We start from the raw sequence: 27329 nt of genomic DNA, 5'->3' as shown, positions 1-27329 counted from the left end.
AAGACCATACGGGGCGGCAGGGATTGAACTTGGGATGGCTGCGTAAAGGCACACGCTCCACTTGCTGTACTATCTCTTGCCTTCATTTTTGTTTAGAATTTTTTGTTCCTGCTGGTTTCTCTCAAGAGTCTTTCTGTACCCACCACAAAGTGGGCCCTTTCTGGGCAGGCAACTATAAATCCTATTTAACTCTTTTGTTTGGGGGGGCCACACCTGGAGATGCCCAAGGGTTGTCCAAGTTCTCAGCAGTCACTCCTGGCAGTGCTCAGGGCACCATATGGGATACCAGGGATTGAACCCAGGTTGGCTGCATGCAAGGCAAGCACCTTAGTTGCTGTTCTGGCTTTTTGGCCCCAGCAACTGTAAACTCATTAGCTCAGTTCTGGTCTTTCTTGTGGAGAAGTTCATTGTCAGGGTCCTAACCACCTGTTGTTTCATCCAAATCTACGTTTTTTTGTGGGGTTGCCCACACCAGGCGGAGCTCAGGGGTCACTCCTGGTGGGCTTGGACCATGTGGGGTACTGGGGATCAAACCTCAGGTTGGCCACGTTTGAGGCAAGTGCCCTTCCCACTGGACTATCACTCTGGCCCTCAAGCCATCCTTTGTAAATGCGCCTGGGCCTTTCATGACGTGATTCCACTTCCCTCTTTTCCTGTCTGCTTCCCCCTAAGAGGAATGTTCCAGAACAGCTACAAATAAACACACTGAATCAAGCTGACGGTTTTGTGTTTGGACCAACTTTCAGGTGGTTGGGGGGGGGTGCCCCAGACAGCAGGGCCGGCGTCCCCACAGCTGCGTTGACCCTGGATGTCACACCCACACCAGTCTATGGATAGGAGGTCCCGGGACTCAGTGAGGGGATGTGATGGGGCTCCCAGCGAGTGACTGAGCAAGCAAGAGCGAGCAGGTGCGTGAGTGAGCAAGTGGATGCGGGTGAGGAAAGACACGGGGCAACAGGGACCCCCAGGTGGCAACTCTATACCTGGGGTATGCTGAGAGAAACCAGGGCAGAGACGGGTGGGGGTTTAAGCCCACTGGCACCGGACTGGGTGTGCCGTGGGCACAGGCCTGCAGGGGTCGGGGACAAGTCCTGCGGTGAGCACTTTAAGCTCAGACCCCAGAAACCAGCATGGGTCTTGGCCTGACACAGTGAGGCCTCATCCTGCCCCCTCCTTGCACAGGACCTGGGCCTCAGTTCCACTGCTGCCACCTGCCCTGGTGGGTGCCTTCCCAGCCTCTGGAGCGGGCCTACAATAGCAGGCGGTTGTGGTAGCCCCCCCGTGGCCAGCAGTGGCAGGCGATGACCCTATGGTCCTACCCCCAGATCCACCACGTCCCCAGCTTCCCCGTGGCCCCGGGAGCAAGGAGGGGCAGCCAACACAAGGGGAGCTCTGCTTTATTTCACAGGAGACAGGCATGGGGTGGGGTGGGGCTCAGGGGCTGCCGGCCCACTTGGGCAGTGTAAGGCACAGACCTGGGGTCTGGGGGCATAGGGCAACTCCCAGCAGGGTCTCCTTTCAGCTGGCCAGGCAGAGGAATGGAGGGGACGGCTGGGCGATCAGTTCTCAGCAAGCTTGCGGGGTCCCAGCTGGGCTGCCGAGGTTGCCAAGGAGACCACGCAGCTCCCCATGCAGGTGGGGGCATGTTGGAGGCAGAACCTGGGGACCCCAGGCAAGCACCGGGTGGCCTAAGACCCAGGGCCCGGGGACGGGGGCTCAGGCATGCTCCGTGGGGCTGGGGCCGCAGGCGTGGGGGTGGGCAGGGCTTCTGGGGACCCCAGCTGGGAGCCCGCGTCGTGGTCCAGCCTCCAGTACGCTTGGCACAGAGGCAGGTCATTAGCTTCGCCAACACTCGAGCTTTTCCACCACCAGAAACCCGGGGACAGGAGCAGGCAGAGACAGAAGCAGGGGAGAGCAGACGGCAGCGAGTTACGAGAGGCACGGGGAGCCCTGTGACCCTGGCACAGCCCACCCCACTGTCCTTCCTGCAGTGCCCAGAACTGTGTCCAGCCCTGCCTGGCCCCTGGCCTCAGTTTCCCACTCACTAACACTGGCCTCAGGCTGCTAGAAGATGTGGGGCAGACTCAAGCAGTGACCTTTTCCTACATTCGACTGGCCTCCTCCATGCCTTGGCCACAGCCCAGCAGAACGTCCCCAGAGAGCAAGGAGTAGAGGAGCAGAAAGCAGGCAGGAGAGCATGGGGGGACCCCTCACCACAAATGCAGTCCCTGGAGCCCGGCAGAGGATGGGGGAAGGGCCATCCTACAACCTCCCGGGGAGCGAGCCTCAAGGACATGGGAGGGACCGGGACGGGGCTGGAGAGATCAAGTCGACAAGGCTCCACACACCTGATGTCAGGAACCCGAGGGGACACGGGAGACATCTCAGCAGGACGGCAGCCCTGTCCCTTCCCCCAGACACCCCCACACAGGGATCCAATCCAGAACAGAGAAACCAAGCCCTGGGTCACAGACCCCAGTGCGCCCGGGGGGTGTCTGCCCTGTTAGGGGGCCCTGCACCCCCAGCAGCCTCAGAGACCCCCCACAGTGGCTTCCTAGGGCCGGCTCTGAATACCAGGCTGACATGGCAGGAATGTGGGGCTCTGGCTCCCCCCTTTTCATGCCTGTCTTCCTGCCCTGCTCCTGCTCCCACACGTCAGCCCAAGAGGACCTGCATCCCCAGAACGTTTCATCGTAGGCAGCCGAGGGGCAGAGTGCGGCCCCCCAGCCCAGACTCCCGCCCGAGGTTCTGATGAGCTGGCGGTGAACGTGGGTCCATGAAGCGCCGCGCACAGGGCCCGGCCAGCACTATCTGTACCTGGACGAGTAAAACTCCTCCTCCAGCTCGTACAGGTCCACGGACACCTCATCCCGCAGGCTGATGAGCTTCCGGTCACAGTCCTCCTGCAGCGCCCGCAGCTGCTGGTTCCGCTGCTCCACTGACTCGTTCACTGAGGGGAAGTCGTTGAGGATGAGGAACTGCTTGAGGTCGGACACAAGCTTCATCAGGGACTCTCCGGCTCGGACCTGCGGCCAGCAGATAGCACAGGCATGAGGGACGAAGCTGGGACACAGGGCGCGGGCCCCCCCTGCGCGGCATACGGAGAACAGATGCGCTGCTACCTGCCCCCCACCCACCAGGAGGGCCTGGACTCACGATGTTGGCGGCCCGGACATGCATCTCGTAGTGGTCCTGCTCCCCCTGGGTAGCCCTGGACACCTGCGTCTCATCCTCGATCTGCAGAAGGAGCAAGAAAGCCAGTCTGCGGATGCCCGAGCCAGGGCCAGCTGCCCTCACCGGGAGCCCACCTCCCGCCTGCCCCGGCCAACCAGACCCGCGGGGCCCTGTCCCCGTCTCGTTCTGTCCTAAGGGGGCCCCAGCGCCCACCCCTGGGGCCAGTGGCGGGTGGGGGAGGGCCGTCCGCCAGCTCCATTCAGCGGCAGGAGCTGCAGGCCCGGCCACCGCCAGGCACAGCGCGGCTACAGCTCTTTGGGGCAGGACCCTCCCCAAGGCCAGGGGCCCGGCGCTGGGGGTGTCCCAAGGCGCCTTGCCGGGGCAGCCGGCCGAGAGGGTGGGCCGACCCGCCCGCCTCGGCGTCGCGCTCTGGGCTCGCGGCCCCGGCCAACCTTGGCGGTCTTGATGATCTCGGTGAAGTTGTCCATGATGGACTTGGCGTCGTCCCTGAGGCGCTTGGTGTACGACTGCAGCAGCGTCTCCTTGCTCTGCGGCAGCGCTCGCTGCTGGGCCATGGCCCGCCGCGCCGGCCCCCGGGGCGCGGCCGCGAGAAGAGGCGCCGGCCCGAGCGCGCACGCCCCGCCCCCGCAGCGCGCGCCGCGCGCCTGTCGCTTTAAGCGCGAGATCCCGCCGGGCGCCAGGTCTCGCGATACCCGCGCTCGCCTACTTATTACCCACAAGCCGCTCGCCTTTCTCTTCTGTAGCCGCCCAAGATGGTGAGTGACGAGCGTGCCGGGGCGCGGCGGCCGACGCCATCCGCGGCCATCCTCCTCGCTCGGCGGCCGCGCGATGATGTCCGCGCCGTCCCGAGCCAGGGGGGCCCCCTGGGGCCGGGCTGACGGGAGGAGGAAGATGGGGGGCGCGACGCCGCAGTGCGGGGTCTGGGCCCGCTGGCGGCCCCGCTGCTGGCGCAACGCGGCCCGGCCTCAGCCGCTGTCTCTCCCCCCAGCCGAAGGGAAAGAAGGCCAAGGGGAAGAAGGTGGCCCCGGCCCCTGCCGTGGTCAAGAAGCAGGAGGCCAAGAAGGTGGTGAACCCCCTGTTCGAAAAGCGGCCCAAGAACTTCGGCATCGGTGAGCGCGCGGGCCGGGGGTCGGGGCCGGGGGCCGCGGCGGCGCGCGCAGATGATGTGCACGAATATTTGCTATCCGAGCCGCCCTGACGACTCACGACCACCAAGATCGCTGATGCGCGCGCCCCTCCTCACCTCTTCGCGGCCCCCCCCCCCCGCCCCTGCTCGCCCCTAACCCCCGCCCACTCCGTCCCCCGCAGGCCAGGACATCCAGCCCAAGCGGGACCTGACCCGCTTCGTCAAGTGGCCGCGCTACATCCGCCTGCAGCGCCAGCGCGCCATCCTGTACAAGCGACTCAAGGTGCCCCCCGCCATCAACCAGTTCACGCAGGCGCTGGACCGGCAGACGGGTGCGTCTGGGGCCGGGTGGGGGGGCGGCCGGGCTGCTCCCGCTCCCGCTCCCCTGACTCTGGCCTTCGCGTTTTGCAGCCACGCAGCTGCTCAAGCTGGCACATAAGTACCGGCCCGAGACGAAGCAGGAGAAGAAGCAGCGGCTGCTGGCCCGCGCCGAGAAGAAGGCGGCCGGCAAGGGCGACGTCCCCACCAAGCGGCCCCCCGTGCTGCGAGCTGGTGAGTGGCCCGCGCCGGGGACCTTGTGGGCTCGGGGTGCCCCCATCCCTCGTTGCCTGCGAGACCAACTTGGTGTGTTTTAGGGGTCAACACTGTCACCACGCTCGTGGAGAACAAGAAGGCGCAGCTGGTAGTGATCGCGCACGACGTGGACCCCATTGAGGTACGTGGTGCTCTGCCGAGTTCCCTGGCACTGATTCTGCACGGTGGCCTTTGCAATGATGTGACTTTCTCACTGAATCCTACCTTGAAGTGCAAAACTACATGAGCTTTTTAACCCTGAGCAGGGGCCACCAGCCCAGCCTCGGAGCCTTTGCTTTGGCCGAGGTCGGTTCTAGAGCCAGTGCTATCTTCCAGCTGGTGGTCTTCCTGCCTGCGCTGTGCCGGAAGATGGGGGTGCCCTACTGCATCATCAAGGGCAAGGCTCGCCTGGGCCGCCTGGTCCACAGGAAGACCTGCACCGCCGTGGCTTTCACACAGGTCAACTCGTAAGTGCTGGGTAGCCCCGAGCTCCCGAAGGGGACACTCAGGTACCCCACCCTTTTTGCCTGTGATGGTCAAGAATTTCTTCACCTGAATAGTCTATGTGGTCAAAGTATGTCTGAGGCAAAATGAAGTGGAATTTATTGCTTGTGGCAGGGGGGAGGCTGGCCAGTGACTGTCCCCTCTCCTTTCTATTAGGGAAGACAAAGGAGCGCTGGCCAAGCTGGTGGAAGCCATCAGGACCAACTACAATGACAGATATGACGAGGTAAGATCTATCCTGGCTGGGTTCATCCCTGTAGCGCCCCCACCCCTCCTACCAGGCCCAGCTGACTACTGCACCCGTCTTTACAGATTCGGCGGCACTGGGGCGGCAATATTTTGGGTCCAAAGTCTGTGGCACGCATTGCCAAACTGGAAAAGGCAAAGGCTAAAGAACTGGCCACCAAATTGGGCTGAGTTGTGGTCCCTGAGGTCCATGCTCCAGTCTGTACATAGACATCATAATAAAAGTTTTCTTCAGCTGTTGTCTGTTCCTTTGGAGTCTTTTGGGATGGGTTCCTACTGCTCCCCCGCATATGCTGTTCAGTGGTCTCCATCACACACCGGGCGCCCGACGTAGGAATTTCTGGTACCACAGGTACGATGTGGCAGCGCAAAGGCCATACCTTGGATTGGAAGGAGGTGTCAGGGGAGTGGGCAGGGAGATGGGATGAGGGTGGGAGAGGCAGTCTGGGGTGGGCTCTCACCAAGTGAGGATGTATTGCAGGTGCTCATTCCTCAGTGTCACTCTGGTCTGCCCCCCAATGGGGCCTCCAGGCACTGTGCTCCCTGTGGAGGATAAAGGTTCAGGCCCACCCTGGAGGGCCGGGCCGGGGTGGGGGTGTGGGCACACTCACGGAAGTCAGCATCAATGAAGATGGGCTCTGTGCCTGCGTGCTGTGCCATGGCTGTCACGTCCCGGTAGTGCCACTGGTTTCTTTCTGGGAGGTTCTCCGGAACAAAAGGCTTCCTCACTTCAGTCAGCCTCACTGCCCCAACCAGGTCCAGCTCTCCTTCAATCTGTAAGGTGGAGTGCAATGACCCCCCCTGGGGAGGGCGGGGCCTTGCTTCCCTAGGGCCCAATCCCTTTACCTGGCCTTTCAGCCGAGTCTCCGGGTTCACTTTCCTCCTGGGGACGAAGCCTCTGTTTACCAGGATGGTGATTCTGGAGCAAAGGATGCAATTCAGGAAGCCCAACCCCGCTGTGATCCCAACACTAAGGGGCTCCCCACTCACCCCAGCTCGGTGCAGTGGAAGGGGGTGACGACGTAAGCCCCAGTCTCAGCAGAGGAGGAGAGCCTCCGGGCCTCCCGGGCCTCCCGCGCGGGGTCCACCAGGGTGCGAGGCATCATGTAGAGCTCCTTGGAGTGGTCAAAGCGGCCCCGGACCCTCACGGGCCTGTACTCCAGGCTCTGCAGTTCCAGTGGGCTGTGTGAAGAGGGGAGGCTGCTGGGGTACGCGTTCAGACCAGTAGAGCCACTGTCCACCCTGGGGACGAGCCAGGCACAGTATGTGACCCCTGGTTCAGCGTTCGGCTGTGAGCACCATTAAACGTTCAGAGTAGCTTTGGCAAGAGGGAAAAAAGCACCTTTCCAGTTATACGGTTGGACGAAAGCCACTACCGCCCACCCCCCGTAGCCAGGCGTCTCGCGCCGCTCAGGCAGGACCAGGCCTCCCGCCGGGACTCACTCAGCGGGGAGAGGCACGGGCTCGGCCCTGATCCGGGACTCCAGCTCCGCGATGAGCTTCAGTTTCCACTCCCGGCGCCGGACCTGCGGACGAGGCGTGAGCCGCGGCGGGCGGCGGGCCCCCGCGGCACGCCGGGTCCAGGGGCACCTTTACCTGCCAGGTGCCCAGGCCGAAGGCGGTGACAGGGATGACGAGCAGGAGCCAGCGCAGCGCCGGATCGGCCTCGGCCTTGGCGGCGGGCGCCTCTGCGGCCGAGCTGCTGCTGCGTCTCGGCAGCCACGCCAGGCCTGCAAATGAGCACTGGCGTGGGCCGGGGCCCGGGCACCACCCGCCGCCCGCCCGCGTCCGGGTCGCGGAGGCGCCGACCTCGCCAGCGGCCGCGACGTTCGCGCGCCCCCGCCCGCTGGGCTCACACGAGCGCGTCCGGGCGCCAGCCGGCCCGGGGCCAAGTACTCACCTGTGTGCGGGGCCCGCGGACACCGACCGGCCGCGAGCAACGGCGGCCGGCGCCGCACCCACTGCCCCAGGATCCGAGCAGCGGCCGCCGCCATCGCGCTCGCGGGCACTTCCGGGCCGCGGAGGCATCTGCTTCCGGGGCGCCTCGGCCCGTCCCCGCCCACGTGGTCCCGGCTCGGGCTCCGGCGTCCGCGTCATGGACGAGCTGCCTGGCGACCTGCGCGCCTTCCTGCGCGAGCATCCGAGCCTGCGGCCGCAGCCCGACACCGGCAAGGTCTGCGCCGCGACCCCGCCGCGCCCCGGGGGGCACGACCCGCGCCGGGACCCCACGTTCCTCGAACCAGCGCCGCCCGCCCCGCCCACAGGTTAGGTGTGAGCTGACTGGCCACGAGCTGCCCTGCCGCCTGCCCGAGCTCCAGGTCTACACCCGCGGCAAGAAGTACCGGAGGCTGGCCGCGCCCGACCCGGCCTTCGACTATGCCCGGTTCGAGCCCCACATCGTGCCCAGCACCAAGAACCCGTAAGCGGTGAGGGGAGGCGCCCGAGGGGCGGGTGGCGGTGCCGGCCTCTTCATCCCGGGGCCGGGCCGAGCCTTCCCTCTCCGGGCTCAGTGGGCCCCAGGGTCCCCTCCCCACACACTCTGTAAGTGCTCACCCGCTGAGTGCCACCTGTCCGCGACCCCAGGCTCCAGCTCTTCTGCAAACTCACCCTCCGGCACATCAACAAGTCCCCTGCCCACGTGCTTCGGCACACCCAGGGCCGCCGCTACCAGCGGGCTCTGCACAAGTGTAAGTGGGTGGGGGGCCTGCCTGGAGGGGGCAGGGGCAGTGCTGCGCTGAGATGGGGTGGGGCTGAGCATAGCTGTGCACAGAGGGTCCTCAGGGCCTGTGGGAGGTGACTGAGATGAGCGCTGGCTGCCAGGGAAGGTGGGACTGGAAGGGCAGATGGGCATCAGAGCCCAGAGTGGGGCAGGACTGTGGGAGCGCGGCCGTGTGGCCACTCTGGAGAAGGCTGGGCTTGGGTCAGCTGGTGCTGGCAGGTCAGTTATGTGAGGAGAACTGGGGGCGGGGGCGTAGGGTGGGGTTGACTCAAATCCCAGAGCTCCTGCTTGGAGCAGTGAGATGAGTCCAGGAGACAGATTCTATAGGAAAAGGGCCACCCTGACAGCTTCAGGGTGTGTGTGTGGGGGCATCTTCGAAGGACAACCAGGCTGCAGGTTTGGGTGCTGTCTGCTCTCCAGTCTTTGTTTGCACTGAAGGAGCAGGTGTGGTGGGGAGCAGGGCTCGTGAGGGTCTGGCTGGCGGCAAGGTGGCGCTCTAAGAAGGGCCTGTTTGTCTCTTGGAGGCAGGGACCAGTGGATGGCTGTCCAGTCCTCAGGACACAGCAGGCACGGTGTCCCGGCTGCTTGGCCTGTGGTGCTCCCTCCTTGAGCAACGATTCTGGCCTCAGCCAGCAGCTCGCAAGGCCGGGCCGGCTGACAGGTCAGCGCTGTCTCTTGCAGACGCCGAGTGCAAGGAGCGGGGCGTGGAGTATGTGCCTGCCTGCCTCCTAAACCAGCGGAAGAAGAGGGCAGGCCCCGCGGACGGGGACGCGCCACCTGGGCCCAGGGCAGCCTTCTGGGAACCCGTGTCCAGTGAGGACGAGGGTGCTACGCTGAGTGACAGTGGCGACAGCATGACGGACCTGTACCCACGTAAGCAGCAGCACGGCCTTGGCCCTCCCCTGCCCACCCGCCACTCGGACACTTGGTCTCTGAGCTTGTGCCCTGCCCCCCACAGCTGAGCTGTTCACCCCAAAGGCTGGGGCCGAGGACCTCGCTCCAGATGAGGAGCTGGTGCCCAAACGCAGGAAGGTGAGAGGTGGTGAGGGATGCAGGGAGCAGGGTGGGGTGCAGGGACATGGGAAGCCCTGCTGAGTCCCTGTTTGCCACCAGCAGCAGCAGCAGCAGCAGCAGCGGCGACGGCAGAGGCGGGGCTCTGCGGGGAAGCCCAGAAGCCTTGGCGCTCGCAAACAGACCCGTTAGAGACCAGCGTCCAGCCGCGTGCACCCAGCCAGAAGGATGTGTCCACGTGTGGTGGCAGGAATAGCACCTGTTACCCCATAAAGCGCTTCCAGGAAACCGATAGTCTGGTCTCTGCTCCCACTGGGGACTGCGCCGTTCTGGGCTCAGCCCTGCCCCAAACTCCTTCCGAGGGGCCACTTGAATGAGACGAGGGGCCAGGAGCTCCCCTCCACAGGAGCACACCGGAATAAAGAGCGGGTGAACCGGGGAGGCCCAGGGTCCCAAGAACCCCACATGCCCACCCCCAAAAAGAGAGATGCAGTGTAAGGCAATGTTAGAAAACTTTAAATACAGGGTTCGGACCCGGTCGGTAAGGCATCGCAAGTCGTACAGAGTAATGAGCTGCACTCGGCATAACAAACAGACGGGGTCTGAGCGAGCGGCAGCCTTGGGAAGGCCAGGTGTGAGGTAACTGCTCTGCGCCCCAAGGCCTGTCACTTGCAGGGCTGGCCAGCCGGCCCCCAGGATCGCCCCGTGAAACACTGGGCGCCAACCCAAGACAGGTCCCGGCTGGGGCAGCTTCAGCTGCCCTGACTCGGAAGTCGCATCCCTTCCAGTTCAGGGAGCCGGGGCTGCAGGTGGGGCCACCCCAAATCATTGAGTAGTTTGAGCTAAAAACGTAAACTTAAAAGAAGAGGGAGCGAGGCTGCTTCAAGGGATGCACCGTGTATCTGCTCACAGGACAGCGCCAAGGTCCTCCCCAGCCCCCCAGAGAAATCTAGAATCACAGCCTGGGGAGCCAGGGCCCGCCCAGACAGGCAGGTGCACCCCGTCGGCCGCCAGGGGCCCAGCAGATGGGACTGTCAATTGTCAGGCGTCTGCAAATAAAGTTCTCCAAACATCTGTGCCTTTACCAGGGGGGAGGGGACAAACGCTGGCCGCCAGACTGCAGCACAGTCCGCCCGTCTCAGCCGGGGGCTGTTACCACTCTTTCTTCTTCTCGTCCATGGAGACGCCGCCGGGGCCCAGCGCCACCACCAGGAGCAGCCCCCCGATCACCGACATGGTCTGGAAGAAGTCGTACTTGAGGAAGTCGTGCATGGGCTTGTACACAGGGATGGTCCAGAAGGCATTGAAGTACACGTTGATGACGAACAGCCAGACAACCAGAGTCAAGGCCGCCAGCTTGGTCTTAAAGCCAATGGCCACGAGGATCATCAGGGCCGTCCCCACAATGTTCTGCAGGATCTGCACAGGGTACAAGAGAAGGGGACCCCGATGAACACAAGGGCCAAGTGCCCACGTACAGGCCGTCAAGTCTGAACCTGGGGCCACTGACTGCAGCCATGGCCATGCCACCAGCACCCCAAAACCAGTGAGCGCAGGAACGAGGAGCCGCACTGGAGTTCCCGGGATGTGTACAGGCGGGGGCACTCACGGAGAAGAAGCCGGCGTCGAAGTGCAAGAGGGTCATGAACATGAGCACCAGCAGCACGCGGCCACCCAGCTGCATGTACTGCTTGGGGGAGCTCTCCCGCATGGTGGGCACGCCCGCGAACATGCTCTTGCCCTCTGAGCGCGACTCAGCCAGCAGCAGCAGCAGCCCGCCGCCGAGGGCCAGGTTCCTGCGGAGACAGGCAGGCTCAGAGGGGGTCCTCGCAGGCGTCCCAGGGCAGGGGCGGCACCCACCAACCAAGACAGGAAGGGGCCCTCCCGGCGGGCACGCACCTCATCAGAAACTTCAAGTCCCACAAGATGCTGTAGGCGATTGTCTGTGGGGACAGAGGGGCAGGGCCTGAGTCTCAGGTCACCACAAGGTGAGGACACCCAGGGCAGCTCTGGCCCCGGGATGGGGGCGGGGTGCCCTGACAGGCAAGGTGAGGTAGTTCCGGCTGCAGCACACCCATCCCGGCCCCTGCCCCGTGTTGTGTCCTGTCAGGGAGGAAGCGTGGGACATGGCCGATGGGCCTGGTTCCCAGAGCTCCAGCCTCCCCGCCGCTCGCCACAAGGTGGCACCACTCACCTGCAGTGCGATGATGCCGAAGAGCCCAAAGCAGGCGTGCTGCACGAAGTTCCTGCTCAGCACCAGGACGCAGCCAGCTGCGGGAAGGGGTACATACGGTGACTCGCGGCCCGGGGACCCCAGTCCGTCCCACCCACTTCCCAGAGTCACGGGCTGGTCCACGTACTTAGCTGGCCCAGCAGGTTGAGGAAGACGAAGCAGGAGGCCAGCAAGTAGCCACAGCCCCAGGTCGTGTCAATGTAGTCGCGCTGCTCGCTCCACTGGAACCACATGCGGATGCCGTCCTCCAGGAAGGTGCTGATCAGGCATAGGCGTGCCACGTGTGGCAGGTACTGTTTGGTCACCCGCAGGAACTGCGCACAGGGCCCCGTGAGTCCATGAGCGCCCATGCCCCCCACCAGCCGCACCCCAGACCAGCTCCCAAACACACAGACCGAAGCCGGGGGGGTGGGGGGGGGACACACTTGGGCCTAGTGGCACCCACAGCCGCCACAGTAGCGAGCCCCGCAGCAGCCAGGAAGTGGGGTGCATTTCCTACTGAGAGTGAGCAGCCACACGAACACCACCAGAGGCGGCCCAAGTGCTCCACAGACTCCTGGCAATAGGACAACAAGGGTCCCGGGCCACCCCTGAATTCACACAAACGGGAGTACAAATGTCACAGGCAGGCAGACAGGCAGACAGGGAGGGGAAGTCCTAGACTCTGATAAGGAGGACCTCGCTCGGGGCAAGATCGGACCCACCCTCTGCGATGTGGCAGGAGTCTAAAGTCTGACCCCTGGTGCGTGTCACAGCCTCCAAGGGCTGACTAATCTGGCCTGGACAAAACAGGCAGCCAGAGTGGGACTCCCTGGGGGGCATCTGAAAACCTAGACTGCACCCCAGGCAGGGTCTGCACTCCTCAGGGGCCCCAAAGAGGAAGGGTGGCAGCAACCCCCACAACCAGCTGCAGGCAGGGGGATGCCACACCCACACAAGGGCTAGGGGGTCCCGCAGAAGCCAGCACCTTGGGGGGCTACCTACAGCCCTCCGGGCGAGGGCGAGGGGTCTTTTCCCAACTTGAAAGGGCCCGGGCCGAAGAAAGGCCCGAGTGCTCCTATGTGGGTTTGGGGGTCCACAGACTGTGTACACCACCACCCCAAGCCCCCCATCCCACTTCTGGTCCAGCTGTGTGAGGAAGGCCAGGCACAGCCCCACACCTCTGTCTTGACCAGCCTGGGGTGGACACGGGGACAGCCAGGCCCGCAGAATGACCAGGAGGGCTGGAAGGGGGACAGCAAAGCAGTGCAGGCACAGAGGTTCACCCCTGCCAGCCCGCCCCAGGGAGCAGGTGAGACACTGCTCCTGGAGTCAGCCTTGTAATTGAGTGTCTGGGCCAGGGGATTAAGGGGAAGCAGAGAGTCAGCCCTCCCCACAGACCGCATCCATCCCTGCGCCCCTGCCCGCCTGAGACGAGCCAGCACAGGCTCCGACCCCTCTGCTGAGACCTTCATGCCTGAGGGAGGAGACAGAAGGTGCCCCCGGCCAGGGGCCACCACCCCTCATCACAGTGCGGGGGGGGGGGGGGGGGCAGAATTGCTACCAGGGTGGGTAGGAGGAAAACAGCGACTCACAGCCCAGATGGCCCAGGGGACCACAAGGCCACAGAGTGGGGCACGCTCTATCAGGAGAGGAGCCACAGGCCACATGGAGAGGGGACACAGCCCTGCTGTGCCCAGCCCAATGTCCTACAGGTTCCACCTCATACACTACCATCTGACCAGAAGCCCAGGCAGCTCCTGGGGGTGCCAGGTCCCCCGCCTGGCGAAGGCTGATGAAAACCCCAGAGACCACGCTGGACAGCAAGACCTCATGGCCTGTCACCATGGTGAGAGGCCATGAAGGCTGACTCGCCCCCCCCCCCCCCCCGCGGGTGTCCACCTGCTCTCAGCTGGCTCCCAGGACGTCCCACAGCACACTCAGCACTTTCTCCACCCTTGACACCCAGGAGGACACCACTGTCCCCACTGCCCAAAGCGAGGTGTCCGTGTCCTGGGTGGACACTACCCAGCTTGCTCTCTGCCTCTGTGTCTAGAGGCCCACGCGGACCCCCCCAGACCCCTCTGCTGTGGGAGAGAGAGAAGACAGGGCCAGTGGCTCAGGCTCCAGCGGTCAGTGGCCCAGCGCCCCGCAAGGGCAAAGGTTGAATATCACCGTCAGCACCCAGGAGCACCTGGGGAGCACCCGGCGGGCAGCTCCGACGTGCCCTCACGGCCTGCCCCAGCGATTTTGCTTTTGTTTTTGCCTCCTGAGATTCTGTGGTCCACTCCCAGCCACTTTTGAAGTGGATTACTTTCCAAGCCTTGCCTCCAGCACGGTCCTTACTGGGGCGCTCCTAGGATTCTGGGAGGAGGTGGGACAAACCGAAGGGCACCCCAGCTCGACCAGATGCTGTCCACAGGAAGCCTCGCTCTGCACCTGCACCTGCCACTGCCTCTCCCTCCACGCCAGGCCCGCCTGAGTATCCAAGCATCCCCCACAAAGAGGGAGGGCATCTGCTGCCCCCTCGGCCTCGCTCCCCACCCTGGAGGGGTTGTGCCTAGAAGCTAAGGGACCTCAGTGCCACACCGAGGTGGGGTCCCGGGACGGTACCCCAGGCCGGTCAGGGGCCTCGGCAAGCCCGCCCACCTTCCCAGTGACCCCGTCCCCCTCACGGGACGGGCGGGGCAGGAGGAGGTTGGGAAACTCGCTTGCAACACCGCGGGCTGCCCGGCGGGCTGCCCGGCCGCACCGAGGGGCGCCCACTGCCCGTCGGGGAGCCGCTACGCGGAGCCAGAAAGTGGGTCACTGCGAGTCCATCAGCGCGAGCGCGCCGGGTCCTGCGGGGCAGCGGCTGCACGCGGAGATTCCGACGGCGAGAGGCGGGGGACACCGGCTCCAAACGGACCCCACTCCCCCAAACTGCTTCTGGAACACCAGCCCGTGGGGCCCGGCGCCCCGAGCAACCCCCGGCGGGCGGGGACCACGCGCGGGCGCCCACGCCCCCGGGAGGACCCCGGCCTCGCCGCCCGCCCCCTCCGCCCGCCCGGGGCGCGGGGCCAGCCCGGGCGCGCGCGGGGATAACGGGGCCCCGGCGCGATCCCCTCCGCGGGGTCCGCCTGCCCGCGGGCAGGGCCCGGCCTGGGGGCGAGCCGCGGGGTCCCCGGCCCTGCCCGCGCCCCCCGCCCCCCGCCCGGCACCCACTCCGAGCCTCGGCGGCGGGCCGCGTGGGGGAGGGGCGCGGCCCGCGGGGGGCGCGGGCCCGGGCGGGCCGCACCTGGTCGGCGAAGTCCTCGGCCGTGCCCATCAGGTCGTTCTGGCCCATGGCGGCGGCGGGAGGCTCGGCTCGCTCGCTCACTCGCTCGCTCGCTCGGCGCTCGGCCCGTCGGCGTCGGCGCCCGCGCCCGCTGCGGCCTCCACAGGAAGTGCCCGGCCGCCGGCCCCGCTCCGCGTCCGCAGCTCCAGCGGCTGCCACGTAGGCCAAGCCTTAAAGGGGCCGCGCCGCCGGCCCGCCCCGGCCGCGCCTTAAAGGGGCCGCGCCGCCCGCCCGCCGCCCGGCGCCCCGGCCCCGCCCCGCGCTCGACCCCGCCCCCCGGCGCTCCGGGCCCGCCGCCCGGCGCCCCCGGCTCCCGCCCCCACGCTCTCGCCCTCTCGCCGCGGGCCCAGCACCCCGCCGCCCCCCGGTCGGAGGCCCGATTCCCGCGCTCAGGCTCCGCCCCCAAGCGCCGCCCCGCCCGCCTGCCCTCAGACCCCGCCCCTAAGATTTGGCCCGCCTCCCAGGCCACGCCCCCACGCGCCGAGGCACCCCACGCTCCTACCTGTCCGCTTCTTCCCAGGCTCCGCCCCCACGGCCTGGCCCGCCTCTTCCCAGGCCACGCCCCCATGCTCTGGCCCGCCTGATTCCTAGGCCGCGTGCCCACACCCTGACCCGCCCCTCGCCCTCAAGCCCCGCCCCCGCACTCTGGCTCACCTCGTTTCCGGGCCCCGCCCCCGCGCTCTTGGCCTCGCTCTCGGCGCCTTCGGCCCCTCTGGTCTCACTAGAGACCGCGCCAGGCAACAGTTAGTCGCGGGGTCCTTGCGCCGGTTTCGGAGGCCTCTTTAAGGAGGCAGCCCGGCCCTCGTGGCTGGCCGTGGGACGGACGCTTGGGTTCCTCCGCGGACCACGCACGATGGAATCGTTCGGGGTGGGGAATGGGGTGCTCGCACGACGCGGACTCGATTGAGCGCCCTCAGCCGAGGGTCTGACTGTGAGCACCAGCTGTGCTTGCACCCCCAGCGCCCAGGCGGGCTGCCAGTCTGGAGACTGCCCTGCGTACGGGATGGAAAACTACCAGGTGCCGAAGGGATCCTCGTGGAAACTCAGGGGCCGTCGGGCTCAAGTCCACTTGGGGGTTAACGGTCAGCTGGCCCTGGCCGACAGTGGAGGACAGAGCCAGGGTCCTGTCTCCAGCATAGGTGGTGATTTCCTGGGTGACCTTGGCTTGCCGCCCTGGCCTCAGTTTCCCCTTACTACGATAGTAAATTAAATGTCGGCCCCGGCAGGTAGAGCCTTCTAGAGCCAGACGCCAGGGCCTTAGCAAGCCCTTAGCAGGCTGTGGAAAGTTGAGAACCTGAAAACTGCCCTGAACCAAAGGAAGCACACAATACCAACGGGGATGGGACAGCATCTGAGGGCCAGAGAGCTGAGGTGCAGGCTTTGCCTGTCTTGGGGTTCCTACCCCAGCACCCTAGGGGTCCCCCAGCACCACCAGGAGCAACTCTTAAGCAGAGACAAATGTGACCCAAAAATCACAAGAAAGCAGTTTTAGTTTTTCTTGTTTTTTTTTTGTTTTGGGGCCACACTTGGTGCTCTGTGTGCAGGAATCACTCCTGTTAGTGCTCAGGGGGACAGTCTGGGATGCCAGGGATCAAGCCTGGCTTAGCCATGTGCAACATGGCCCCAAAACACTTAGCATTTTCTGGGGGGGGTAGTACACACTTTAGGGACAGGCAGGGCACTTGCCTGGCATGCAAACGACCGACCCGAGTTCAATCTCGGGTAGCCCATATGGTCCCCTGAGCACTGCCAGGAGTAATTTCTGAATGCACAGCCAGGAGGTACCCCTAAGCATTGCTGGGTTTGGTCTCAAACCCCAAAATTTAATAAAATGCGCTGCACCTGATGGATTTTCCTTTTTACTGGAACCATCGGGAAGTATGAGGGCCATAAGTGCTGTTGGCAGTTTAGGGGCTCAGGATTTTGTCCCAGACACATGCTGAGCAGCGTTCAGGCCCCCACAAGGGCTAGATTTCAGAATCCTGAATCTTTCCAGGCCAAAGCCATCGTGGGTAGGGTGCTCGCCTTACGGGTAGCTGAGCGGGCTCCCCCCCTCCCACACCTCATCTGCCCCCCAGTGCAGGACAAGTTCCTGCGTGCAGAGTCTGGAATTAGTCCTGAGCACTACCAGGTGTGGCCAGATTCAAACACAGAAACCCTCAATCTTTTTGAGGCTCCCAGCTCGCTCCCACCCCCTCCTCCCGCCTCTGCTCACCCCTGCCCGCTCCACCGCCCTGGTCTCCCCGGGGCAGAGCCTGGTGGCTGTCCCTCAGGTGGGATTCAAAGCACACCCCCAGCGTCCATCCACTCCAAGCAACCCCACTCAGGAGCACTGTAACCCAGGTGACACCTGAGGCTCTTTATGAATGTGGAGTGCCACAGTGGCCTGGGTGCCAGGCGCACCCAGGGCTACTGTTATGACCACACCTGCTCTGACCTGCAATGTCCTTGTTTAGGTGCCCTGCCTAGAGCTGGATTACGGGGGGTAGAAGGAAAACGTAGACCCTCTGCTCAGCTCCCAGGTGTCCTTGGCGAAGGGGCAGGGGGCCCCGAGGGGACAGTGGGGGACCCGGTGAGGAGGAAAGGCCCACAGCGTACAGCCCCTAAACCCCTAAATCGTTCGTGGAGACAAAGCCGCCTTGTCCCAGCAGGTTCTGCAGCAGCTGCCTCCGGGGGCCTTGGGGGTGAACCTGGTGGTGCAGGAGCGAGGAACCCGGGAGAAGTTCCTAATCAAGCAGGTAGTGGCGGTGGGTGACGGCTCCCCAAACCACGTGCACCCCTGCAGTCCTGGGGTCCCCCTGCAGGGCAGGGCCGCTCCTGCATCTCAGCCCTGGCTGACTAAGAGGGCAGTGCCCCAGCCGAGGACAGCTCACAGGGACCACCGCCCCACTCAGCAGAGTGATGCCCAACCCTGATTCACTCTCTTGTACCTTCCCCAGAACGCGGATTCCAGGCACCAGCAGGAGGGAGGCTATGGGCAGGGACAGCTCCCTGCTGGAACTGGGTGGGGGCAGCGCAGACCCCTCTCCGCTGGGTGGGACGGAGAGTCCTGGGAAAGCGCTTCCCGGGCAACCCTGGGGTGCAGCCGGCTGGCAGCCGCAAGAGGCTTCCGTGTGGGCAGCGCCCCCTGGTGGTCAGAACCAGCATCCTCGCCTCTCTCACTGGGGGTTGGGGGAGCAAATTGGCACTTGCAATCCGAGCTCTAATGGGGTGAACCCAAATGCTGGGGAATCATGAGTGCTCAGGATGGGATCAGGGCCTCCCACATACTCCAGGGAAGCAGTGGGACAGCGGGGAGGATGCCCACCAGGAGTGATCCCTGTGCACAGAGCCAGGAGGAAGCCCTGAGCACTGCCAGGTGTGACCCAACAATGGCACAGGAAGGAAGGAGGGAAGCAGGGAGGGAGGTGGGGGGTAGGAGGAAGAAGAAGGGAGGAGGAAGGAGGGAGGAAGGAGGAAGGCAGGCAGGCAAGCAGACAGGCTTCATATGTGGTACTGGGAATCGAACCTGCGCCAGCCATCTGCAAGGCCGGCACCTTCGCAGCTGTGCCACGGTCCCCTCCGCACACCCACCACCACCGGACATTTAGTGACAGGGACAGTTTTTCCAAATCAGGTCAGGAACACAGTAGCGGGCTGAGACTACCAGGCAGAACAAAGCTGAGCAGAGTTTCCCCCCTGTGTTCAAGGTCGGAAAACGGGTCTCTGTTCCCTGGGGTTGATTTCCTGTTTCCAGCTTCTCCTTAGCACAGAAGCATCGGCGTTACCTGCCTAGGGAACATCTGCAGGCCCCTTCTGGTGCCAGGGCTGGGGAGTGAGTGTGCGAGCCCCCCCACCCCACCCCAAGGGATGATGATTTAGGACGGCAGTTCTGGTGGTGTGGGAAAAGGAGGTGGGGCTCATGATCATGAGGGTGCTGAGGCTAGCAGCAGTGACAGTGATGTGAGCGGGAAGAAGGTGACAGTGACCGTGACCCTGGTGATACTGGTGGAAAATATGGTGAGAATGGTTATGTCACAGCACAGTGATGCTGGGGACGGTGGTTATGGTCTCAATGGTAATGCTGTTGGTGGTTGAAATGGTGAATTAACATGGCAGTGGTGGTAATATTAGTAAGATGGTGAGGCCAGAGATGGTACAGTTCGGAGGGCATTTGCTTTGCCAGTGGCCAACCTGAGTTTGATCCCTGCTCCCCTGAGCCCTTCCAGGAGTGATCCTTGAGCACAGAGCTAGGAGTCAGCTCTGAGCAAACTTGGAGATGGCCCAGAACAAAACAAAACACTGAGATGATACTGTGGGATGTGGCAACGGTTGTTGATAGGCATGGGAGGCTGGAGATGGCACAGAGGTGAAGGCTGAGCCCTGGCACAGCGCGATGCCTGCACCCCACCAGCTGCACATCAGCACAGAGCCACGACAGCCCCCGAGCATGGCCAGGCATGGCCTAAACCCCCCAAACCCAACTCATGCTCTTCAGGTGGTGACGTGGGAGGGGGAGTGGTGTCGCTGGGCGGGCACGGCTACTGAACGGCTGCTCTGCCTGCAGGTGCAGTGCATGGATGAGCACCACGCCAGCCAGGCCCTGGAGGAGGTGAGTCTCTGGCCCTCTTAAGGGTGGGTGGGGCTGCGGGACTGGTTGAACCTGGAGGAAGTCCCGAAGGTGGCTCTAAACTTGGGCTGGAGACGTAGTTCCCAGAAAAGCGAACGCCTAAGGTGGGCTCGGGCCCTGGGCTGAGTACTTGGATGATCTTAGCGCTGGCTCAGGGCCATGCCCGGCTCTGCTCAGGGACTACTCCTGGCTCAGTCACTTGGAGGACCATGTGGTGTCAGGGCTCGAACCCGGGCTCCCACATGTGAGACACGGAGTCCGGCCTTGGTCATGACTTTTCTCTTTGACTGCCATATCTACATCACTGGACCCTAGGGAACTGCCCACCCCCAGCCGTGGGGACTCTGCTTTGCCCCAGTACCGCTGCGTGTGCAGAGGCCCGACCCACGGTCATCTGCTTCCCACCAGAATCACGAGCCCCGAGCTCTGCCAGCCGCTTCGGCGCTCAGCAGCGAGGGGAAGGAGGAGGGGTCTGACGGGGAGGACATGAGGGCCCAGTCCGCGTACCTGGCCTCACATTCATCTGACCCTTCATGCAATGCCCCCGCCCCTGATTCCAGCTCAGGTAGCAAACAGGGCTGACCCCCATGGGACATGGGTGCCACCCCAGCCCGGCCTGGGATCTCCATGCCCCCGCTGTTGGCGGCACCCACCCCTATACACCGGTCTCCAGTGCAGCTCAGACCCACGCCATGTGGCACCACTTCTGGAGGGACTTGGGGGCTCAGAGAGGTCGGGGGCTGCGCAGTGCTGAGGGGTCGCCCACCCGCAGCTGATGCCCCTGCTGAAGCTCCATCATGCACACGTGTCCCCGTACCGGGAACTCTTCATCGTCTGGGACAGCAAGGTGCGTTAGGCCGCACCACACCTGCTGGCGGGGGGGGGGGCTGGACTCTCACCTGCGCCCCCTAGACTCCCAGCCCTCCCTGGGAAAAGCACTGTGCCTGCCAGCAGGCTTCCCTACCTGCAAGGTCCACAGGATGGGATGGGGGTCCCCTCACATTCTTCTCCTTCTCCTTCGCTGGGACCCAAGGAAAACTGGGCAGGACCTTCCCGCAGGCGTCTGGATGTCCCAGCCTCCGAATGTGCTCCAGGAGGCCTTGGACCGTGAGGGGTGCTGGCCCCTCCCCACAATAATGAGCCCCTGAAGGGGGGCGGGGGAGGAAAGGGTGTCACGGGGAGGGGGCAGGAGGGACGGGGAGAGGAGAGGCAGTGGCCGGACCCAGGCATGTCCCCCCAGATCTCGGCTCTCTTTCTCTGCCTGGTGACTCACTGGAGCGCTGAGACCTTCCAGACGGTCATTGACAGGCAGCGGGACAGCAGGACCATCCTCGAGGCTAAGGTCAGCGGGCGGCGGTGCCTGGAGCGGGTGCAGGTTGGGGGGACAGGCTGAGCACTTGCCTGGGGCTCGCTCCCGACTCTGCCACAGTTCACCCTGCATGGGGACCCTGGTCACTGGCCTGCGCCTCAGACCCTCTGTTCGCAAGGGTCCCGTCTCAGAGGGCACCCGCTGGGTCTGGTGCAGACATGGGCGTGTGGGGAGCAGTGCCACCACCTGGTGTGTGTTGGGGTCAGAGGTCAGCCTGTCCCAAGGCAGGTGGCATGTTCTGGGGTCACTCCCGTCCTGAAACTAGTGACCACAGCTGTGCAGTCCTGGACGGCAGCTCTGGGGGCAGGGCGGCCATGGCCCCAGCATGCTGATGATTTCCTGAGTGTGGGGTGCTGAACGTTCTGAGTAGTGGACGTCCTGCAGATACAGGGGTCCTGGGACCTCCCTGACCCTGTTCTCTATGTCTTCGCCTCTTTTGGGGCCTCTTTCCTCGGTGGTTCTGTGCAGGCCTGTGCCCAGGGGAGCAGGTGTGACTTGTGGGATGGGGTTGGGCTGGTGCCAGACATGCCTTCAGCCGACCCCTCAGATGAGCCTCCTTCCCAGGGGGTCCTGGCACCCACCTGGGCCTGGAGTGGCTCTGTGCCAGGCTGTCTGGCATCTAGAGGGCACTGTGTGGACCCTGGCTGGGATTTCTTTTAAGTTATTTTAATTTTTCTGGGGTGGAGGGCATCTGGCGATGCTCAGGGGTAGCTCCTGGCTCTGCACTTGGGTGTGTGGGATGCCGGGGATGGTCTGGGCCAGCGCCCACCCCTGGGCACTTCCCCTCCAGCCCCACCTTTCTCTCTTGAATGTTTGAAATTTGACTTAAACTCCGTGGTTTACAAAGTGCTCACAGTACAATTGTGTTAGACACCCAGTGCTCTAGTGCCAGTCCCATACCCCCACCACCCACCCATCCTCTGTAGCAACCAGGGATACAGATACTTTGGTTCATTTTGCTACTACAGATTTCACCAGAGTGCTACTAAATTACCATCCGGGGGTTTACTGAGCTGTGATGTGCCAGTTGGTGCACCTTGTTACTGGCTCTGGAGGCTTCCAGAATGTTCTGCTGCTGTTCTGACAGAGGGGGCCACTGAAGACTTCAGTGTCCCTAGTGCCCTCGGGGTCCTGGGGTCTCAGTGGGGGGGGGTACCTGGGAAGCTCGTTGTTCTCTTAGGAGCGCCCTCCTTGACGGGGCACCCCTGGCCTCCCTCCCATTGGCTCGGGGGCAGGGGGAACGGGGGTGCTGAGGACGAGGGCCCCGCACTCTCATGGCCTGTCTGCTCCCCACAGTGGCTGCAGGAAATGCTGGGCCAGGTGCTGAACGGGCTGGAGTACCTGCACCAAGCAGGCATCATCCACAGGTGCCCGGGGCGGGCTGGGCTGGGCAGCTCACGGTCAGCCCTTGCACACGTCCAGGAGGACGTCAGAGCCGGCTGGGCCTCGGGAGCCGGCCACGTGTGTGGGAGACCGTTTGGCGGTGAGGCACCGCTGATGCTCAGGCCGGGACGCAGCTTTAGGCACGAGCGATTCGGGAGCGCTGTGGGCTGTGTAGGGAGCAGGGCCGTGGCCCGCAGACCCCCGCGGAGGAAGGAGACCCTCTGGGTTTCAGGAACCTCAAGCCGTCCAACATCGCCCTTGTGAGCAGCCACCGCTGCAGACTGCAGGACCTCAGCTCCCAGGCCCTGATGACCGACAAGGCCAAGTGGACCCTGCGTGCTGACGAAGGTGTGGGGGCTGCGGCTGGGGTGTGGGGGGCTCCACAAGGCAGCACAGAGCCTCCTCCTCGGGCCCTCCAGATACCCCTGCCGTGGGCTGCAGAGACAGACCCCTGGTTGACAGATGTACCCCAGGGGCTGCTCCAGGGAGCAAAGGTTAACTGACCTGTCCAGGAGCTGTGCAGAGTTCAGCCACTGGAGACTGGCCAGTGGGAGTGACCCCTCCCATGAAAGGCCCAAAACTGAGAATTGGTGCGGACCCACCCAGACAACATGACCCCCTTGGGCTGGAGAGATGGCACGGCAGGTAGAGCACCGGCTGACCTGGATTCAATCCCCAGCATCCCATAGGGTCCCCGAGCACCACCAGGAGTGATCCGTGAGTGCAGAGTCAGGAGGAAGCCCTGAGCACTGCCAGGGGTGGCCCAAAACTGAAAGAAAAAAAAAAAAGAGAGAGACAAAGAAAGAAAAGTGCTGGAGCCGGGCCCCTGGGTACCACAGGGCGGGTTTGGTGACATGGCCCCTTTGCGCAGAGCAGACCAGAGGGGCACGCCCCGGAAGCAGGGATGGGGGCTCTGCTCTGGGGGCCAGCGGGGGGCTGGATGCGGGTGACAGGTGGGTGAGGATGAGGGTGGAGCACGGAGGGTGGGGCGGGGGTGGGGTTCCTGCACCCAGCCCTGTTCCCTCCCTGGCGGTCCTGCTCACACCTCCTCTGGGGCTCGGGGTATGCAGGGGCCCTCCAGCGCGGGCCTCCTGCCGTTGCAGCATCCTGCGCCCCCACAGACCCCCTGAATCGCTCCTGGATGGCCCCGGAAGCGCTCAACTTCTCCTTCACCCACAAATCCGACATCTGGTCGCTGGGCTGCATCATCCTGGACCTGGTCAGCTGCTCCTTCCTCGGGGTGAGCTGCCCTTGGCCCTGCAGGGACAGAGGGCTGGGCAGGGCCAGTCAGCTTCTCAGTCCCCTGCTGGACAGAGAGGGAGTGGGCGGGGGCCCGGCGCACCTCAGGCCAGCCCTGTCTGCTCTGCTCCCCGGAGTGGAAAAGCAAGGGGACAAACCTTCCTCTCTCAGAAGGAAGAAGCGCTCCAGCTGCGGAAAGCCATCCGGAACCTTCCAGAAAGCCTGGAAGGTGCCCTGATGGCCATACAGGAGAGGGCCATCCCTGATGCCCGGACCTTCTGCACCCTCCTGCCCCTGATGCTGGAGATCAACCCTGCGGATCGCATAGACATACGGTAGGCCACCCGCACCCCCCCGTCCCCGTCCCCCCATCAATCCCATCGACAACCCCCACCCATCCGCGCTCCAGCCACCCTGTCACCTCCCCCACCCACCCCGGCCCCCTCTCCCTGGGCACCCCGGCTGCCCTGTCCAGGCCACGAGGGGTTGGGGGGTGTCCCAAGGTCCCCACACGTGCTGCAGGCCGCGTGCCAGGCCCCGGACTGCCTTCTCCATCATGCTCCAAGATGCAGCAAGCGACATGATTCTAGCCCACTGAACATCATTCCACTGGGGGCCACATTCTGCGTGCCGGCTCCAGCCCAGGCCCTCCCCACAACACGCCTGTGCTCAGCCCTGGGAGAGGCTGGCACCCAGAGCGCGCGCCCACCATGCACGCAGCCCTGGGCACCGACCCTGCTGCCCAGAAGCAAATGGTGCGACGGTCTCCCACCTCACTGTGCCTCCCCAGGGAGGTGATCCATGTCGCCTTTGTGAGCGGACACTTTCACTCGTCCACCATCACGTCGACATCCCGCCAGCCGCTGCCCAGCTCCACCATGGACACGCTCTTGCTGGGCAACATGGCCAGTATCCTGGGTGCGGGCTCAGCTTCCTGGGGCCAAGCGGCCAGGTCCTGCCCCTTTCCTGCACTGAAGACCAGGGGTGGGGTGAGGGGACAGCACGGGCTTTGACCTGCCACATGCCCAGGGACCCTGGGATCAGCCGACAGCAGGGTCTGGAGGTTAGGCCAGCGTCACCCACTCTCCGGCTCCATGGTGTGCCCTGGAGGGAAGACCAGGGCAGGGACCCCCATGGCAGAGTCCCCAGCCATGGGCTCTGCAGGCCACCAGCTGAGCGGACGGTGTGGGTGACCCTTACGCCACTGTCCTTGCCTGGGGGAGGGGGGTGAGGAATGGTGCTGGACAGAACTGGATGAGCCAGTGCCAGGGTGGACCCAGAGCCTGCCATGGGCATTTCTGCAGAACTCATGCAGAACTTCCCAGGCCAGCCGGATATCCAGCTCAGGGCCCTGAAGACGCTGCTGGCACTGCCAGAAGATGCACTGGGTAGGACCCATGGCCCCTGTCCTCGGCCCTGACACCTGACACCCTCTTCCAGGCACACATTTCTGCCTGAACCCCCGCCCCTGCCCTGGGCTGAGCACCAGTATGCTTGCGCGGGGGTGCTCAGGACTTGTGGCTCTGCCCTCAGGGATCACTCGGGGGGCTTTGGGGAGCCATCGGGGGTGCCGGAGAACGAACACAGGTCGGGAGAACGAACACGGGTCGCCACCGTCCTGTCCCTACCCCCAAGTGCCAGCACTTTGTCCCCGTGAGGGGCAAGGCAGGGCCACAGCTGGACGGGCCCCACTCTGCAGGCCAGTCTGTCCCCAGCAGCCTCTGCGCCCCCCCGCCAGGTGTCCTGTGGCCCACAGTGGTGGTGGACATGGTGGCCAGAGTCCTGAAGGAGCACGAGCACGTCCCGGACATCCAGCTGTGTGGCTGCTCCCTGCTGCTGCACCTGCTGGGCCACGGTGGGTCCTGGGGGGCTGGGGTGGCCCGCCCATGCTGCGCAGGCGGCCTACACGGGGGCCCACGTGCTGTGTGCCGCAGGGCTGGTGCAGGACCCAGCAGCGCCCGTGCCCGGCAGCGGCTTCCTGGTCTCTGTGCTAATGAGCCTCATGCAGCACCACCACGAGATGCCGCTCCTGAAGCAGCTCTACGACGTCCTCACCATCATGGCCAGCGATGGTGGGCGGCATCCTCAGCCTGCTGCGGCCAACCCCTGGGCGTCACAGCCCTGATGTCTGGGGTCCCGACGCCTCTGCCCCTTGTTTCTTCCACAGGGCCCCTGGGTGCTCCCTGGCAGCCTGAGTACGATGCCTGAGATTACGGGAGGTGGGAGGTGGCCGTCAGGGAAGTCTTCCTGGAGGAGGGGCCTCTGTGTATTAAGCTCTAGCTACCCACAGTGTGGTTGGCCAACAAGCTGCAGGAAGCTGGACTGTTGGACCACATCCTAGAACACCTGGCCCTCTTCTCTGCGAACAGGGAGCTCTGCCTTGGCACCCTGAACCTACTCAGGGTCCTCTTAACCAGCGGTGAGGCAACAGGCCAACACCTTTGCTCCCCACACCACCCCAGGGCCCCCTGGCGGGGTATGGACAGGGCCTGGGAGCACGGCCAGCCCAGGGTCCAGTCAGTGTGACCCCAGCACAGCTACTGCAGAACTAGCCCAGAGGACAGAGTGCCCTCACCTTCCAGGCATCCCCCAGCATGGCTTCAGGGTCCGGGGACTGAGTCCGTGACAGGCCACACCCTGTCCTGTGGCAGTGGTCCCAAAGGGCAGAGGTTCCCTGGAGCGGGCTGTGGGCCTCGTGACCAAGGCGCAGACTGCCTTCCCGGAGGACCTGGACATAGCGGAGAGCAGCTGTGCCCTCCTCTGGCTGCTGGCCATGCAGGGTGAGTCCTGGGGGACCTGGCTGCCCAGGGGACCCTGGCTCCCCATGGTTCAGGCTTCCGTGGCCCCACAGGCTGCATCAAGGAGCCAGAGCAGCTGACGAGCCTGTTCCTGCACTGCATCCGGCTGGGCCAGGACCGGGCGCTGCTGGTCACTAACGCCTACCGTGGGCTGGCCTGCCTGGCCAAAGAGTCGGGTGAGAAGGACCCCCGGCGGCGGGGACAGGGGCTCAGCCCCCTAATCACAGAAGGAAGTGGGGCCCAGGCAGCAGGGATGACGCACATGACCCTGGTGGGGTGGCCGGAACCCAAGGCCCCCGCGGCTCAGGAAGGGGGTCTGCCTGCAGGCCAAGGGCACCGGTGGGGGAGGGGCGCAAGGCGGTTCCGCCTGCGAGAAAGGGGTGAGTAGGGTGGCCCTGTGGTGCCGCCTGCAAGGGACTGGCATTGCCTGGTCGCCACAACCCCCAGAACTGACGGCCCTAAGGCTGCTGCACGATGGGGGCCTGAGCCTCCTCCGAGAGACCTACGCGCACAGCATGGAGGACCCGGCCGTGGTGGAGACACTGTGCCTGCTGCTGTCGCACCTCGCGACCCACAGTGAGCACAGCGGGCTGGGGTTGGCCCTGGGGGCGGGCCCCTGCCCACTGGAAGGAGCTGCAGCCTCTCCCCTCCCCCAGAGGAGGTCGCCCCGGAGCTGGCGAGCAGTGGCCTGACGCCCCTGGTGCAGGAGGTTAAGGAGCGCTTCACCTCCAGCCTGGTGAGCGTCCAGACCCTGAGCCCATGCCCGGGACCCCTGGCGTACAAAGCGAGTGACTTCCCATCACCCCTCCTGAAGCCGGGTCACCAGCAGGGCCCCCAGTGTGCCCTCAACGGCTGCTCTCCTCCAGGAGCTGGTGGCCATGGCAGAGGAAGTGCTCCAGAGGCTGGCTGAGACCCAGGCCCCCCACCCCGAGCACCCCTGCGGGCTCTCCCCACAGGATGGCGACGCCCCTGGGCCCCCGAGCCAGCGTAGCAGCACCCAAGCGGCAGAGTAAAGCACGTTTATGTCCC

At 64.6% G+C, this 27329-nt stretch overlaps 6 protein-coding genes and 3 non-coding genes across 12 annotated transcripts; 6 read left to right on the top strand and 3 right to left on the bottom strand.

The window, feature by feature from the left end:
- Window positions 1–1667: 1667 nt before the first annotated feature.
- MED22 (mediator complex subunit 22) lies at window positions 1668–3809 on the bottom strand. 2 transcript variants are annotated; one of them, XM_056132841.1, is made up of 4 exons: window positions 3627–3809; window positions 3157–3237; window positions 2818–3026; window positions 1668–1857 (listed from the first exon to the last, which is right to left on the bottom strand). In XM_056132841.1, the coding sequence occupies exons 1-4, from the start codon at window positions 3747–3749 to the stop codon at window positions 1689–1691; spliced, it is 582 nt and encodes a 193-aa protein (XP_055988816.1). In that variant the 5' UTR covers window positions 3750–3809; the 3' UTR covers window positions 1668–1688. The 2 variants fall into 2 exon arrangements, with proteins under 2 accessions (XP_055988816.1, XP_055988817.1); XM_056132842.1 differs by lacking the exon at window positions 1668–1857 and having other exon boundaries at window positions 2678–3026.
- Window positions 3810–3926: 117 nt separating this feature from the next.
- On the top strand, window positions 3927–5878 carry RPL7A (ribosomal protein L7a). The gene is made up of 8 exons (XM_056132814.1): window positions 3927–3950; window positions 4184–4304; window positions 4504–4653; window positions 4733–4873; window positions 4957–5036; window positions 5231–5361; window positions 5555–5624; window positions 5711–5878. Exons 1-8 carry the CDS (start codon window positions 3948–3950, stop codon window positions 5813–5815), a joined length of 801 nt encoding a protein of 266 aa, XP_055988789.1. The 5' UTR covers window positions 3927–3947; the 3' UTR covers window positions 5816–5878.
- LOC130041002 (small nucleolar RNA SNORD24) lies at window positions 4351–4423 on the top strand. Its single transcript, XR_008795036.1, has one exon. It is a non-coding gene; the product is annotated as a small nucleolar RNA SNORD24 (small nucleolar RNA).
- On the top strand, window positions 5087–5161 carry LOC130040999 (small nucleolar RNA SNORD36). The gene has a single exon (XR_008795034.1). It is a non-coding gene; the product is annotated as a small nucleolar RNA SNORD36 (small nucleolar RNA).
- LOC130041000 (small nucleolar RNA SNORD36) lies at window positions 5418–5484 on the top strand. Its single transcript, XR_008795035.1, has one exon. It is a non-coding gene; the product is annotated as a small nucleolar RNA SNORD36 (small nucleolar RNA).
- LOC130040779 (surfeit locus protein 1) lies at window positions 5474–7653 on the bottom strand. Its single transcript, XM_056132813.1, has 8 exons — window positions 7545–7653; window positions 7241–7374; window positions 7088–7170; window positions 6635–6826; window positions 6491–6563; window positions 6256–6418; window positions 6106–6187; window positions 5474–6024 (listed from the first exon to the last, which is right to left on the bottom strand). Exons 1-8 carry the CDS (start codon window positions 7636–7638, stop codon window positions 5955–5957), a joined length of 891 nt encoding a protein of 296 aa, XP_055988788.1. The 5' UTR covers window positions 7639–7653; the 3' UTR covers window positions 5474–5954.
- Window positions 7654–7718: 65 nt separating this feature from the next.
- Window positions 7719–9635, top strand: SURF2 (surfeit 2). Of its 3 annotated transcripts, none has more exons than XM_056133033.1 (6): window positions 7719–7817; window positions 7909–8063; window positions 8228–8331; window positions 9045–9236; window positions 9322–9395; window positions 9483–9635. In XM_056133033.1, the coding sequence occupies exons 1-6, from the start codon at window positions 7740–7742 to the stop codon at window positions 9564–9566; spliced, it is 687 nt and encodes a 228-aa protein (XP_055989008.1). In that variant the 5' UTR covers window positions 7719–7739; the 3' UTR covers window positions 9567–9635. The 3 variants fall into 3 exon arrangements, with proteins under 3 accessions (XP_055989008.1, XP_055989007.1, XP_055989006.1); XM_056133032.1 differs by having other exon boundaries at window positions 9480–9635; XM_056133031.1 differs by having other exon boundaries at window positions 9477–9635.
- A 234-nt stretch (window positions 9636–9869) lies between these two features.
- Window positions 9870–15099, bottom strand: SURF4 (surfeit 4). Its single transcript, XM_056132810.1, has 6 exons — window positions 14864–15099; window positions 11735–11921; window positions 11569–11645; window positions 11274–11317; window positions 10984–11170; window positions 9870–10793 (listed from the first exon to the last, which is right to left on the bottom strand). Exons 1-6 carry the CDS (start codon window positions 14909–14911, stop codon window positions 10527–10529), a joined length of 810 nt encoding a protein of 269 aa, XP_055988785.1. The 5' UTR covers window positions 14912–15099; the 3' UTR covers window positions 9870–10526.
- STKLD1 (serine/threonine kinase like domain containing 1) lies at window positions 14910–27313 on the top strand. The gene is made up of 20 exons (XM_056132675.1): window positions 14910–15061; window positions 15533–15645; window positions 16981–17033; window positions 17554–17640; window positions 19449–19493; window positions 20284–20358; window positions 20752–20853; window positions 22177–22247; window positions 22496–22611; window positions 23385–23503; window positions 23674–23837; window positions 24293–24420; window positions 24807–24890; window positions 25241–25357; window positions 25437–25574; window positions 26154–26282; window positions 26354–26476; window positions 26748–26876; window positions 26957–27036; window positions 27167–27313. The coding sequence occupies exons 1-20, from the start codon at window positions 14910–14912 to the stop codon at window positions 27311–27313; spliced, it is 2172 nt and encodes a 723-aa protein (XP_055988650.1).
- Window positions 27314–27329: the final 16 nt, after the last annotated feature.

Source organism: Sorex fumeus, unplaced genomic scaffold (genome assembly GCF_029834395.1).
Source record: "Sorex fumeus unplaced genomic scaffold, SorFum_2.1 ptg000095l, whole genome shotgun sequence".
Taxonomy (NCBI): domain Eukaryota; kingdom Metazoa; phylum Chordata; class Mammalia; order Eulipotyphla; family Soricidae; genus Sorex; species Sorex fumeus.
Note: the sequence above shows the minus strand (reverse complement) of the source record. Positions and strands in the feature narration are given on the sequence as shown.